This window comes from Muntiacus reevesi, chromosome 2 (genome assembly GCF_963930625.1).
Source record: "Muntiacus reevesi chromosome 2, mMunRee1.1, whole genome shotgun sequence".
Classification (NCBI taxonomy): domain Eukaryota; kingdom Metazoa; phylum Chordata; class Mammalia; order Artiodactyla; family Cervidae; genus Muntiacus; species Muntiacus reevesi.
This window is the reverse complement of record NC_089250.1, coordinates 274086620-274100464: the sequence shown is the minus strand read 5'-3', so window position 1 is coordinate 274100464 and position 13845 is coordinate 274086620. Positions and strand designations below refer to the sequence as shown.

The 13845-nt window shown below is 42.1% G+C and overlaps 1 protein-coding gene across 1 annotated transcript in view; it reads right to left on the bottom strand.

Annotated features, from left to right (window-relative positions):
* The window catches only part of LOC136161702 (zinc finger protein 420-like), a 28245-nt gene that overhangs the window by 11922 nt on the left and 2478 nt on the right, over nucleotides 1-13845 (bottom strand). Inside the window, 4 exon segments of the mRNA XM_065926727.1 lie at nucleotides 3610-4823; nucleotides 8948-8952; nucleotides 8992-9087; nucleotides 9610-9736. Coding sequence (XP_065782799.1) covers nucleotides 3610-4823; nucleotides 8948-8952; nucleotides 8992-9087; nucleotides 9610-9736 — 1442 coding nt within the window.

The window sequence follows — 13845 nt, the reverse complement described above, 5'->3', positions numbered from 1 at the left end:
CGTAGTCAGTGAAGCGGAAGTAGATGTTTTTCTGAAATTCTCTAGCTTTTCCTATGATCCAGTTGGTGTTGGCAGTTTGAGCCGTGGTTCCACTGCCTTTTCTAAACCCAGGTTGTGCACCTGGACGTTCACATACTGTTGAAGCCTAACTTGAAGGATTTTGAGCATTACTTTGCTAGCTTGTGAAATGAGTGCAATTGTGCAGTAGTTTGAATATGAGTGCTGAGTATATTAAAAATGGAAATAATCAGACCTGAGCTTAAGTAATGAAAACTCACAAAACTCAAGAACCCTACCAAACACAGGTGAGTGTTCATTTTTCCAAAGCAAACAGAGCAAAACACGGATTTCTCATTAACTGTGGCAGCTTATTCACACTCCTCACTAAATCATTCAAAGATTTTTATTAAAGATAAAGAGAAAAAGTATGAACATTTAGTGTGGAATCTCAGAGAACCAACGGAAGCAAAGGAACATGAAGTGTAATGGGATAAATGTTAGCAGTGATCTGAAACTCTCCTGAAAATAAATCAGTTTTATGCAAATTTCACTTCATATCTAACTTTCAATGTTCTGTATATTAAAAGTACAGTTAAGCATGAGTCCTTCCTGCCAATATAGAGAAGAGTGTCTCACATTTTTCTTCTCCATTTCCCCCCCAAACTTTCTGTATAATTCTGAACAACTGAGGCAATTCTATTTATAAGGACATTTTCTTAATCCTTTTCTAAATGTCTGAAGTTGCACCTACATGTAAATTATCACTAATTTCCCCCTACTTCTCTAAGATCCCAAGACTGAAGCACATCCCAATAGGATTCTCAGAACCTATGACTCCCTGGGTTGATCTCACACAAAGGAAATGTTTTCACCAGTTGAGAGTCATTAATTCATGTTGAGAATCTGTCATACACCATAGAAAGCCGGGATACAGACAATGCAGAAAAGACTCTAGGACTAAGGGAGATGTAGTCTAAAGAGCCGGTCTTCACTACTATAAGAAAAAAAGGAAAAAATAAGTTGATAAAAATGCCCCGGGCAGAAATATTAGAAGCAGAGAAGTAAAGGTTTGCAGATTCTCAGTCCAGGAACTTCAGGAGGAAAAGCAGACACAGCCCCAGACATGGGACAGGACATGTTCCCGAGAAGCTGCCATTTCCTCTTCTTCCTCCTGCTCTGTCTTCTCTGGGGATGTTATGCTGCAATTTCACACCTGTGTCTTGAGATCCGTTCAAAGGCATCCGGACAGCTCTTTAACCTGCAACCACCTCACCTAGACAGAAGGACCTTGAAAAGCTGAAAAGACCCACCTCTCCTGTCCTGTCTCAGGAAATATTCAGGAACAATCACTTCCGACCTGGAGACCAGCCTGCGAATTTACTTGTTGATTGCTCACTCCCCACAGAGAGCTCCTAACCCTCTGCTCACACAGACCATGTGAGCTGACTGACTTCCCCGGCCCATATCCAGCTAGACCAATGCTGCTGCCTCTCCTCGGACTGAAGCCGGGTCTCAGCTCTCACAAATGGACCAGGAGCCACGTTCTTAAGCCGGGCTCCCCCTCAGAATCCCCTGCAGCACTTCCTACACACCGCACTGATGCCCCCCAGGACCAAGAGAACTCTGTGGGGAGGGGGGGACCGGGGTCACTTCCTGACACTGGTCACATGACCCTGATGGGAGACAGAGGGAAACCATATGGCTAAGGATTTTTTCTGAATCATTTCAGTGAATACAAATCATTCAGGCCAGGGCCCCACTCTAAGAAGCTATGAATCTGCAGGTCTGAGGTGCAGAAATGAGTCTTTACCAGGCTTCCCATATGTTCTGATGTTTCTTCCCCAAGCCCACATTCAGACACCCAGAGCTCAAGCCCGCACACTCAGCACACCTGAGACCTCTCTGTAGGGGAGGATTTAGAATGGGAACTTCTGAGGGAGGCCAAGGCTAGAATCAGGCATAGAAAGTTCCAGTATTTGGGGTTGAGGCCTTTCTAAGTGACCCTGGGTGAAGCGCTGTCGGTTCCTCAGGCTGAGTGTGGATGGGTCCATTCAAACCAGAGGAGCAGGATTCTGGTGAGCTCTGAAGGTGTCATTGAAGGGGGGGCTGTGCAGTAGGCACTGGGGTTCAGCAAGACTGCTGGTCTCAAGGGAGGGGATCATCTAGGGCAGGTGCTCACAGGACTGGCTGGTGTGAGTTCAAGGACCTGCGGGCTGCCTGCTCCCCAGACAGATGCTGAGGCAGCAACAGCATGGAGCAGTTCAGGGGAGCTCTCAACAGTACTCTGTATGACCCTTCTTATTAGAATCATCACAATGTCTCTGCAGTTACAGAGAGAGTGTAAAGTACAATGGAGAAATGATGGGAAATACATGGTCAAATGATTTGAGGCTTAAGGGCAGTAAGGAAACTAACTATTACAGATGCCATCCCACTGTGCTACCAAAGATTTCACTGTTATGTGCTCTTCCCTGCAACCTTAAATAAGATGGGAGAGGTTAATGGTGGTGGTAGGTTAACACTTCATTCATTCACACCAACTTTACTACAAGAAGCCATTCAGTTTATTGATTAACATGTATGAACATCACACACAGTCAGAATAAAGCCTTTTATACTCCATTGTGTCACTTTGATTAAAAGACAGATTGCAAGCATAAACAATATTCATTCCTCTGATATAATGATCTGACAACTGTGATTTCTACGGTTACAAAATAGAGGCTAATCATTTAAGAAAGAAAACTTACAATAATTACAGGAATTTTCTGGGAAGGGTTCCCCATACATTTTAGGGTATCAGAGGTTATTTGAAATATGTTAAACATTCATAATTTCTGCTGATATTATAAAACACACCAAGGTTTCAGTGAACTGTCATTATATTAACCTTTAAAAGCATAACTTAATAATTTACATCTGTAGTATGTGGAATTATTCCCTGAACACTTACATCATGGTGACGTACAGGGATGTGTGACATGAATGACAAACACCACCATTTAGATGTTTACTGTACATGTTACATTACTGTGTCCTTAATCTTCTAATGTAGAATACATATAAATGATTTCTCCCTAGATAGAAGGACTTCTCTCATCTTTGAGGTACCAGCTATCAAAAACATAAGTTTGCATGCACACTAGAAATGAAATCATACCTTGGAGTAAGTAGAGAGTTGAACTACATTCATTTTCAAATAATCACAAATCATGTTAGTATAAACAAGGATACAGTGCTAATAGTTGTACCTTTATAAACATCAACATTTCATCTTGTGATCCACACTAATATATCAATTTTCTATCTGTTTTAACTGTTGATTACTATCTATAGTACTTCTCTGTAAGAGGAACTTCGGAAAACAGTATTGATGTAAAGTTTTCTAGTATGGATTTTCTGGTATTTATTTAGATTTCCTTTTTCATTAAACAATTTTCTACATTTTTTTTCTTTTACATTTCTCCATCATTCCATATCCTTCTTATATAAATGGTCTCGTGTTTTCCGATGTGTATTTTTAGGACAAACTTCTTCCATCACTTATTTCATTATGAGGGTTTCTCTTCAGTATGTGCACTGAGGTGCGTAGTGAGATGACTGCTGTGCCTAAATGCTTTTCCACAATCTTTACATTTATAAGGCTTCTCTCCAGTATGAATTCGCTGGTGTTTAGTAAGAGTTGATGATTGACTAAAGGCTTTTCCACATTCTTTACATTTAAAAGGTTTCTCTCCAGTATGAATTAACTGATGTTGAGTAAAACCATAGCGCTGGCTAAAGGCTTTGCCACAATCAATGCATTTATAAGGCTTCTCTCCAGTATGAATTCGCTGGTGTTGAGTAAGAGTTGCGTTTTTATTAAATGCTTTTCCACATTCTTTGCATTTATACGGTTTCTCTCCAGTATGAATTCGCTGGTGTTTAGTAAGAGTTGAGGATTGACTAAAGGCTTTTCCACATTCTTTACATTTAAAAGGTTTCTCTCCAGTATGAATTAACTGATGTTGAGTAAAACCATAGCGCTGGCTAAAGGCTTTGCCACAAACCTTACATTTATAAGGCTTCTCTCCAGTATGAATTCGCTTGTGTTTAGTAAGGGTTGAGTTTTTATTAAATGCTTTTCCACATTCTTTACATTTATAAGGTTTCTCTCCAGTATGAATTCGCTGGTGTTTAGTAAGAGCTGAGTATTGACTGAAGGCTTTGCCACATTCTTTACATTTATAAGGTTTCTCTCCAGTATGAATTAACTGATGTTGAGTAAAGCCATAGCACTGGCTAAAAGCTTTGCCACAATCCTTACATTTACAAGGTTTCACTCCAGTGTGAATTCGCTGGTGTTGAGTAAGATTTGAGTTTTTATTGAAGGCTTTCCCACATTCTTTACATTTATAAGGTCTCTCTCCAGTATGAATTCGCTGGTGTTGAGTAAGACCAGAGCGTCGGCTAAAGGCTTTGCCACAATCCTTACATTTATAAGGTTTCTCTCCAGTATGAATTTGCTGGTGTCGAGTAAGATTTGAGTTCTGATTAAAGGCTTTGCCACACTTTGCACATTGATAAGGTTTCTCTCCAATGTGAATTTGCTGATGTTGACTAAGAGTTGAGAAATAGACAAACACTTTGCCACATTCCCTAAATTTATAAGCTTTCCCGCCAGTATGGATTTGCCGATGTTGACTAAGATTTGAACTCTGATTAAAGGCTTTGGCACAACCTGTACACTTGAACGGTTTGCTTCCTGAACGTGTCTTCTTGTGTTTACTTATATTAGATGAGTTACTGAAGACTTTCCCATATTTATTACACTTGTAATGTTTCTGTGGATTCTGAATTCTCTACTGTTTAATCAGATTTGAAGACTGATTAGAAACTTTACCATATTCACTACAATTGTAAGTTTTCTCTTCACTATGAATACTCTTATTTAGAGAAAGATCTGATGCTTGATAAAAGATATTCTTACATTTATTACTTTTAGAATCCTTGTGTGAAGATTGAACTCCCTGATGTTCCATAAAGTTTGAGTCTTGTTCAATGTTATGCCCAGTTTCATTGCATGAATAGACCTTCACTCCATCATGAAAAATTGTGTAATTATTGGAGCTGGAGGTCTTGCTTAAGGTCTGACTCACTTTATGACACATGGAAAGTTCTTCCCTATTAACCATATCATGGGATGTATTGAACAATGCTGGTTGGATCACATCTCTTCCATTATCATCAACATTATACATCTTGGAATGGAGAGAAAATATCTGTTTCTGGACGAATAATGACTTCCTAATCACAGATCCCTCAAATTGATTATATTGTGAGTTTTTCCCATCATTTTCAGATTTCTGGTTTTCAGACATGTTTAAATATATGTTTAATCGAAGCCTATGCTCAGAGTGGTATGAATGAGTATGTACAGTAGAGACTGGAGGACCTTCCAGATTTTCCACATTTCCTTTCAGAGAACAAGTATGTTTCAAAAAACGATGTAAATTTTTTCTGCAAAACGTACACTTCTCAGCAGATGTTGAAGACTGAAATGAGTGATTCCCCCAATTTGACTCAAGTAGCTCATTTCTTTCTACAGTAATGTCTGCCTTATGTGTAACTGTCTCAATTTCTTTATGTCCATGTAAACATTCTCTCTGTCTTTCACACGCCCTTGTATGTTCTGAGTCTTTCATTAATTGCAAGTTTCTGAGGTAAAATCTTTCATATATTCCTAGGTTTGCTTTTGGGAACATATCTTCTACCCTTGGTTTCTTTGGCATAAAATCCTGGGTGTCTTGAGGAGATATAGCTGAAATATACCAAAGAAGAAGTTTTTTTTATCTACTATACTCAGTGAATCCCCTTAAAGATTTAGAGAAAATTGATGAACCCATTGCTAGCATAAAAATAAAATAGAGATGGGAGGATCAGGATGCCAGAGGATTAGGGAGACATGGACTTCATCTCTCTCCACAAATGCATCAAGCATACATCAGAAATGGAACACTTCTCCCAGAGCCCAGCTGAACATTAGCAGAGGACCTTGGAAATCTAAAAGGACAAGAAAGATTCCTGCTGAGCTAGGTAGGGCAAAAGAAAGTAGAAAGAAAAAGAACAGGAAAGGAAATGGGATGGGGCCTGCAATCCTGGGGGGATCTGAAGAGAGGAGAGGTCTCCACTTCCGGGGAAGGCCCTCACTGGGGGAGCCCAGTTGGGACAGAAGGGGAGCCTCATCCTCTGTGGGAGGAGAACACGGCAGCAGTCAGAGGCAGCAGGACAGAGGAGACCTGCACACGGGGTTCTGCCCCCAGCCCTGCCCACCCAGCCTGAGAGGGTGTACACCACTGCAGACAAGGGCTGGGTGCTGAAATGTGGGGTCTGGAGAGCAGACCCAGGCAGAAGACTGCTCTGGGCTGTGAGGAAACGTTTTGTGGGAATGGCAGGGAGGGAGGAGCTCTGCAAACAGGAATGTTTGGGGAGGAAGCCTGAACCACCATAGAACAGAGCGCCATTGCTGAGTCATGCCCAAAGCGAAGACCCACCATTGTTGGTAGCCTCTCTCCCCCTGTGCTTGCCCCTCCTCACCAGGCACGAGGAAGGGCTCCATTAGGGTGGGTGCTCTCATGAACCAGCTGTTGCATCTTCCTCTGCGCCCCTCACTTCCAGGGTACACTGGTGGACTCAGGGAAACCTCGGAAGCATGGGCCTGTGGTATATCCACATGCTGATCCCCAGGGTCTGGCAAATTAAGGAAGGAAAGCTGATATCTCCACTGGAAGTTGCACAAACTCGTTTCTTTCTTTCTTCTATTTATTTTTAGGTTTTATTTTGAAGTTTTATTGTACCAGGCCCACAAACTCGTCTCTATACCATCACAGCTGTCTTTGTAAACTCAGCCCCTTTAGACCGTCTGAGTGGACAAGGAGGGCTCCCCCAGTCACAGCAGGTGTAGCTGTAGCAGCTGTAGACTTTGTGGGCTCCCACACTAGGGGGCAGGGCCAGGCCGGAGTCTGAGCTGCCCCTGAGCACCACAGCAGGTCCAGCTCCATGTTGAAGGCAATCCTGGGCCCTGACTTCAAGGATCTACGCTGGTGACCTGGTGAAAATATCTGAGAGACCCCAGCGCCATGTGCCAGGGTACCCATGGTTGAGGTGGGGCCAAGGGCTGTGCCAAGCAGGGTCACACGAGACTCACCCAATGGGGGAAAGTGACGCACAGAGCACATCCCAAGGGGACCATCCCCAGAGCAGCAATCCTCAGGGGCTTCTCTCCCGGGGGTGTGCTCCAATCCCACCTCCCTCCACACAGATCAGGATCACAGTGAAGAAACAGTTCTGGGGGCTCTGTTCCACCAACCAGGGCGCAGACCCACCACAGACAGGGCAGTGACAGCCACAGAGCGAAGGGGAAACTCCCCTCAATATCCAGGGCAGGCTCGGGTCACAGAAACAGCAGTCAAAAGTGCGTCAAGGGTGTAAGGGCACAAACCTCTGGACCAAACTCACCCACCAGGGGACAGACACCAGGAGCAAGAGGAGCTAGGGTCCTGCAGCCTGCAGAACCGAGACCACACACGCAGAAGATGTGACAAAATGAGAGGACAGAGAAGTGTGCTATAGAGGAAGGAGCAAGGTCAAAACCTGCCTAGATAAACACTAAGCGAAGGTGAGAGAGTCAATCAAATGGTTATTTTTTGCTTAAAGTCCTCTTAAACTGAGACACCAAACATTTTCACAAGGGCTAGGTGCCTGCTAATCCTTTCATTTACTTCTTATCACCTGCGTTTTTATTTGAGAATGTTCTATTAGATGTTTGAATCTAAAAATCATAAATGATATGACATAGAACAATGTCCTAGCAAGTGAGGACATATAAGACAGAGTCCAGGGAAGCTCACGACGAACAAGACAAATTAGCAAAATAGTAGTTCTTAAGAAATTAAATGAGAAGTGAGACTTTAAAAAATATGCTGGATCTAAAATAAAAAAAAAAAAAATATGATGGAAACACATGGGACTCGACTCAGTACTCTTTGGAGACCTAACTGGGGAGGAAATCTAAAACAGAGTGGCTATATGTATGGATCATTGATAAAGTTTTCTGTACAGCAGCAGAACTCTATAAAACAGCTACACTCCACTAAGAATTTAATAAAAAGATTTCTATATTTTATCGAAAAATCTTAACAGTTTGAAACAACCATTACAAACATGGAAAATGTTCTAAGTCCTTTAGCCAATTTATTTTAAAATTCTTTGAGGTAATTGAATATATTAAAGTGTTTTACCATTCAGGAATTGGGACAAATACACTTAGGTATTTAGCATGAGTACGTATAAAGTGAAGAGAAACTTTAAAGCAACCATGAGACTTTCATTTTCCCATTTTAGGGAACTTTTGCTTTATGCAGTGAAGACATTACTTAAGTTTGAAATGAATAAGGACATGTCTGCAGTTTGCAGTGGATTGGAAACTATAAATCAGAAAAACAAAACAAAACAAACAATCCTGTCCCAACTATTCCTAGAACTTTGGCAGTATGTCTATGACTCCACTTACACAGTTCTGTTTAAAGGTAGAAACAAACCTTAAAAGGAGTATCATATAGTCACTCAGAAGTGTGCACAGTTTTCCTAAGATCCCAAAGAAATGAAAGAGCAGCCAACTCATGCAGGTTGTCACAGGCCAAGAGGAGAATTTTAGTTCTCACTGTGAGTGAGAAAAGCAATCACTGGAGATGAATTCATGAATGATTCAAGAGACAGAATGGGGCAGGTGATAGCCATCTATGACAGCAACAGAAATAAACCCAGACTTCTCCCAAATCAATTCCACGGAAGCAGATCTTCCCAAACCACATGATAAAGGATGACTTCCTCACTGATCCAAACAGAATCAACTATACGCATATACAGCCACTCTGTTTTAGATTTCCTTCCCAGGTAGGTCTCTCACTGTACCTCTCACATGAGTCATCGGCTTCATCCATTCACGCCTACCTGGGTATATGCCTGCTGTCTGCATTCTCCTTATATTCCTGAGATCCTTCATTTGCTCCAGAAAGGTGACCAAGTCTGGCTTAGAGACCACAAGACCTGTTCATCAGAGAAAGGACTATTTGTTGTGTTAGAGATCCATCAGTTTCCAATCCAATATGTATTCAGGCGAGAAGACAACGCATGGGTGAATGTTAAAACAGCCCAGAGAATGATCCCCCAAATACTCCCCCCCCCCAAATCCTTTAATGAAAGTAGTTATATAATGCTAACTAATACAAAAAAGTTAGGTCCTAAGATTCTGGTCAAGTGCCACTAAAGCAAAAACAAGTAGTGGAAAAGTGAAATTAAGAGAAGGTACAACTATTTAATACCACAGAACTTACAGAATTACACTAACCTAGAAGGAGGCAGATTACATAAAGGAAGATAAAGGTTACAAGCATAATGAATCATCATAACGAAGCCTTTCTTTCTAAACTCACAGATACTCATTTCCACCTACAAAGCGGAGATCTGAAATAAATGTGTGGAGCAGAAAATTTCAGAAGACATTCTAGAAATGAAGGAAGCAATACCCTGAGGTTTAGATAAGCGATTCTGGAAGGCAGTTGTCCTCACCCAAGGAAGCCAGGTTCCTATAGTTCTCTACCATCACGTCCGTGTACAATTCCCGCTGACCGAGGTCCAGGCATTCCCACTCCTCTTGAGTGAAGTCTATGGCCACATCCCGGAATGTCAGCCGCCCCTGAAATACAAAGTACAGATGCCATGTGGCTGTGGGAAGACTTCCTAATGTGACCCATGATGGAAACAGGAAGTTTAAAGACCTGGTTTTCCTTTAGGCGAGTGGCTGCTGTTACCCAAGAATATAACTTTTACACAGTAGTATTTTCTTTTTTTGGGTGTTAATTCTAGAACGTCTTGTAGGTCTTCATAGAACTATTTAACTTCAGCTTCTTCAACATTACTGGTCAGGGCATAAACTTCGATTGCCGTGATATAGAATGGTTTGCCTTGGAAATGAAGAGTGATCATTCTGTCGTTTTTGAGATTGCATCCAAGTACTGCATTTCAGACTCTCTTGTTGACTATGATGGCTACTCCATTTCTTCTAAGGGATTCCTGCCCACAGTAGTAGATATAATGGTCATCTGAGTTAAATTCACCCATTCCAGTCCATTTTAGTTTGCTGATTTCTAAAATGTCGACGTTGACTCTTGCCATCTCCTGTATGATTGCTTCCAATTTACCTTGATTCATGGACCTAACTTTCCAGGTTCCTATGCAATATTGCTCTTGACAGCATCGGACCTTGCTTCCATCACCAGTCCCATCCACAACTGGATGTTGTTTTTGCTTTGTCTCCGGCTCTTCATTCTTTCTGGAGTTATTTCTCCAATGACCTCCAGTAGCATATAGGGCACCTACCAACCTGGGGAGTTCATCTTTTTGCCATTTCATACTGTTCATGGGGTTCTCAAGGCAGGAATACTGAAGTGTTTGGCCATTCCCTTCTCCAGTGGACTACATTTTGTCAGAACTCTCCACCAGATTTGGGTGGATGTGCACAGCATGGCTCATAGTTTCCTTAAGTTAGACAAGGCTGTGATCCATGTGATTAGATTGGTTAGTTTTCCATGACTGTGGTTTTCAACCTGTCTACCCTCTGATGGAGAAGGATAAGAGGCCTATGGGAGCTTCCTGATGGGATAGACAGACTGAGGGGGAAACTGGGTCTTGTTCTGGTGGGCAGGGCCATGCTCAGTTATTCTTGAATCCAATTTTCTCTTGATGGGTGGAGCGGTATTCCCTCCCTGCTATTTACCTGGGGTCAAACTATGGTTGGTTTCCCTGGTGGCTCAGATGGTGAAGCGTCTGCCTGCAATGTGGGAGACATGGGTTTGATCCCTGGGTTGGGTAGATCCCCTGGAGAAGGAAATGGCAACCTACTCCAGTACTCTTGCCTGGAAAACTCCATGGACAGAGGAGCCTGGTAGGCTATAGTCCATGGGGTCACAAAGAGAAGGACACGACTGAGTGAGTTCACTCACGAAACTGTGGTTCAGGGAATGAGGATAACGGTGACCTTCCTCAAAGGATCTCATGCATGCCCTGCTAGTCTGTGACCCCAACCCTGCAGCAGGCCACCCCCAACCCTTCTAAAGTTAACACCCCCCAAAATGTCCCTTTCATTATAGGGGACTGGAGCACAAAAGTAAGAAGTCAAGAAACACCTGGAGTAACAGGCAAATTTGGGCTTGGAGTACAGAATAAAGCAGGGCAAAGGCTCATAGAGTTCTGCCAAGAGAATGCACTTTCATAGCAAACACCCTCTTCCAACTACACAAGAGAAGACTCTGCACATGGACATCACCAGATGGCCAAAACTAAAATCAGATTAATTATATACTTTGCAGCCAAAGATGGAGAAGCTCTATAAAATCAGCAAAAGCAAGACTGGGAGCTGACTGTGGTTCTGATCATAAATTCCTTCTTGCCAAATTCAGACGTAAATTGAAGGAAGCAGGGAAAACCACTGGATCATTCAAGTAGGGCCTAAATCCCATCCCTAACGATTATACACTGGAATGGGAAATAGATTTGAGGGACTAGATCTGATAGACAGAGTGCCTGATGAACTATGGACGGAGGTTCGTGGTGGAATTTTACAGGATGAACAAGACCATCCCCAAGAAAAGGAAATGCAAAAAAGCAAAATGGCTGTCTGAGGAGGCCTTACAAATAGCTGTAAAAAGATGAGAAACCAAAAACAAAGGAGAAAAGGAAAGATACACCCATTTGAATGCAGAGTTCCAAAGAATAGCAAGGAGAGATAAGAAAGCCTTCCTCAGCGATCAATGCAAAGAAATAGGAAAACGACAGAATGGGAAAGACTAGAGATCTCTTCAAGAATATGAGAGATACCAAGGGAACATTTCATGCAAAGATGGGCTCGATAAAGGACAGAAATGGTATGGACCTTACAGAAGCAGAAGATATGAAGAAGAGGTGTCAAGAATACACAGGAGAACTGTACAAAAAAGATCTTCACGAGCCAGATAATCATGATGGTGTGATCACTCACCTAGAGCCAGATATCCTGGAATGTGAAGTCAAGTGGGCCTTAGAAATCATCACTTTGAACAAAGCTAGTGGAGGTGATGGAATTCCACTTGAGCTATTTCAAATCCTAAAAGATGATGCTGTGAAAGTGCTGCACTCAATATGCCAGCACATTTGGAAAACTCAGCAGTGGCCACAGGACTGGAAAAGGTCAGTTTTCCTCCCAATCCCTAAGAAAAGCAATGCCAAATAATGATCAAACTACTGCACAACTGCACTCACCTCACATGCTAGCAAAGTATTGCGCAAAATTCTACAAGCCAAGTTTAAACAAGGTGAACCATGAACTTCCAGATGTTCAAGCTGGTTTTAGGAAAGGCAGAGGAACCAGAGATCAAATTGCCAACATCTGCTGGATCATCGAAAACCAAGAGAGTTGTGCTTGTGCTTCCTCAAGCGAAATAGAAAAAACATCTATTTCTGCCTTATTGACTATGCCAAAGCCTTTGACTGTGTGGATCACAATAAACTGTGGAAAATTCTGAAAGAGATGGGAATACCAGACCATCTGACTTGTCTCTTGAGAAACCTGTATGCAGGTTAGGACGCAACAGTTAGAACTGGACATGGAAGAGACTGGCTCCAAATGGGAAAAGGAATACATCAAGGCTGTATATTGTCACCATGCTTATTTAACTTATATGCAGAGTATATCATGAGAAACGCTGGGCTGGACGAAGCACAAGCTGGAATCAAGTTGGCTGGGAGAAATATCAATAACCTCAGAAATGCAGATGACACCACCCTTGTGGCAAAAAGTGAAGAGGAACAGAAAAGCCTCTTGATGAAAGTGAAAGAGGAGAGTGAAAAAGTTGGTTTAAAGCTCAACATTCAGAAAACTAAGATCATAGCATCTGGTCACATCACTTCATGGGAAAAAGATGGGGAAACAGTGGAAACAGTGTCAGACTTTATTTTGGGGGGCTTCCAAATCACTGCAGATGGTGAATGCAGCCATGAAATTAAAAGACGCTTACTCCTTGGAAGGAAAGTTATGACCAACCTGGATTGCACATTTAAAAGCAGAGACATTACTTTGCTAACAAAAGTCCCGCTAGTCAAGGCTATGGTTTTTCCAATAGTCATGTGAGAGTTGGACGGTAAAGAAAACTGAGCGCCAAAGAACTGTTGCTTTTGAACTGTGGTGTTGGAGAAGACTCTTGAGAGTCCCTTGGACTGCAAGGAGATCCAACCAGTTCATCCCAAAGGAGATCAGTCCTGGGTTTTCATTGGAAGGATTGATGTTGAAGCTGAAACTCCTATACTGTTGTTACCTCATGCAAAGTGTTGACTCACTGGAAAAGACCACAATGCTGGCAAGGATTGGGGGCAGGAGGAGAAGGAAAAGACAGAGGATGAGATGGCTGGATTGCATCACCGACTTGATGGACATCGATTTTGTTAGACTACGGGAGCTGGTGATGGACAGGGAGGCCTGGCGTGCTGTGGTTCATGGGTTCGCAAAGAGTCAGACACGACTGAGCGACTGAACTGAACTGAACTGAATATATCTTTCTGACAGTTTTTCAGAGTCTTCAGTATGCAACAGAAATAATTGAAAATGAATAATGTTGCTGTTGTGTTGTTTGACAAATATTTTAACAGACATTCTTTAAAGGGCAGAGCCAAAATTTTACTTCACTTGATGGACTCTAGACTTTAATAAAACACAGACAAATATACAGAGACAACTCTAATGAAAGTTAATAGAAACTTCTGTATTTGTAAATC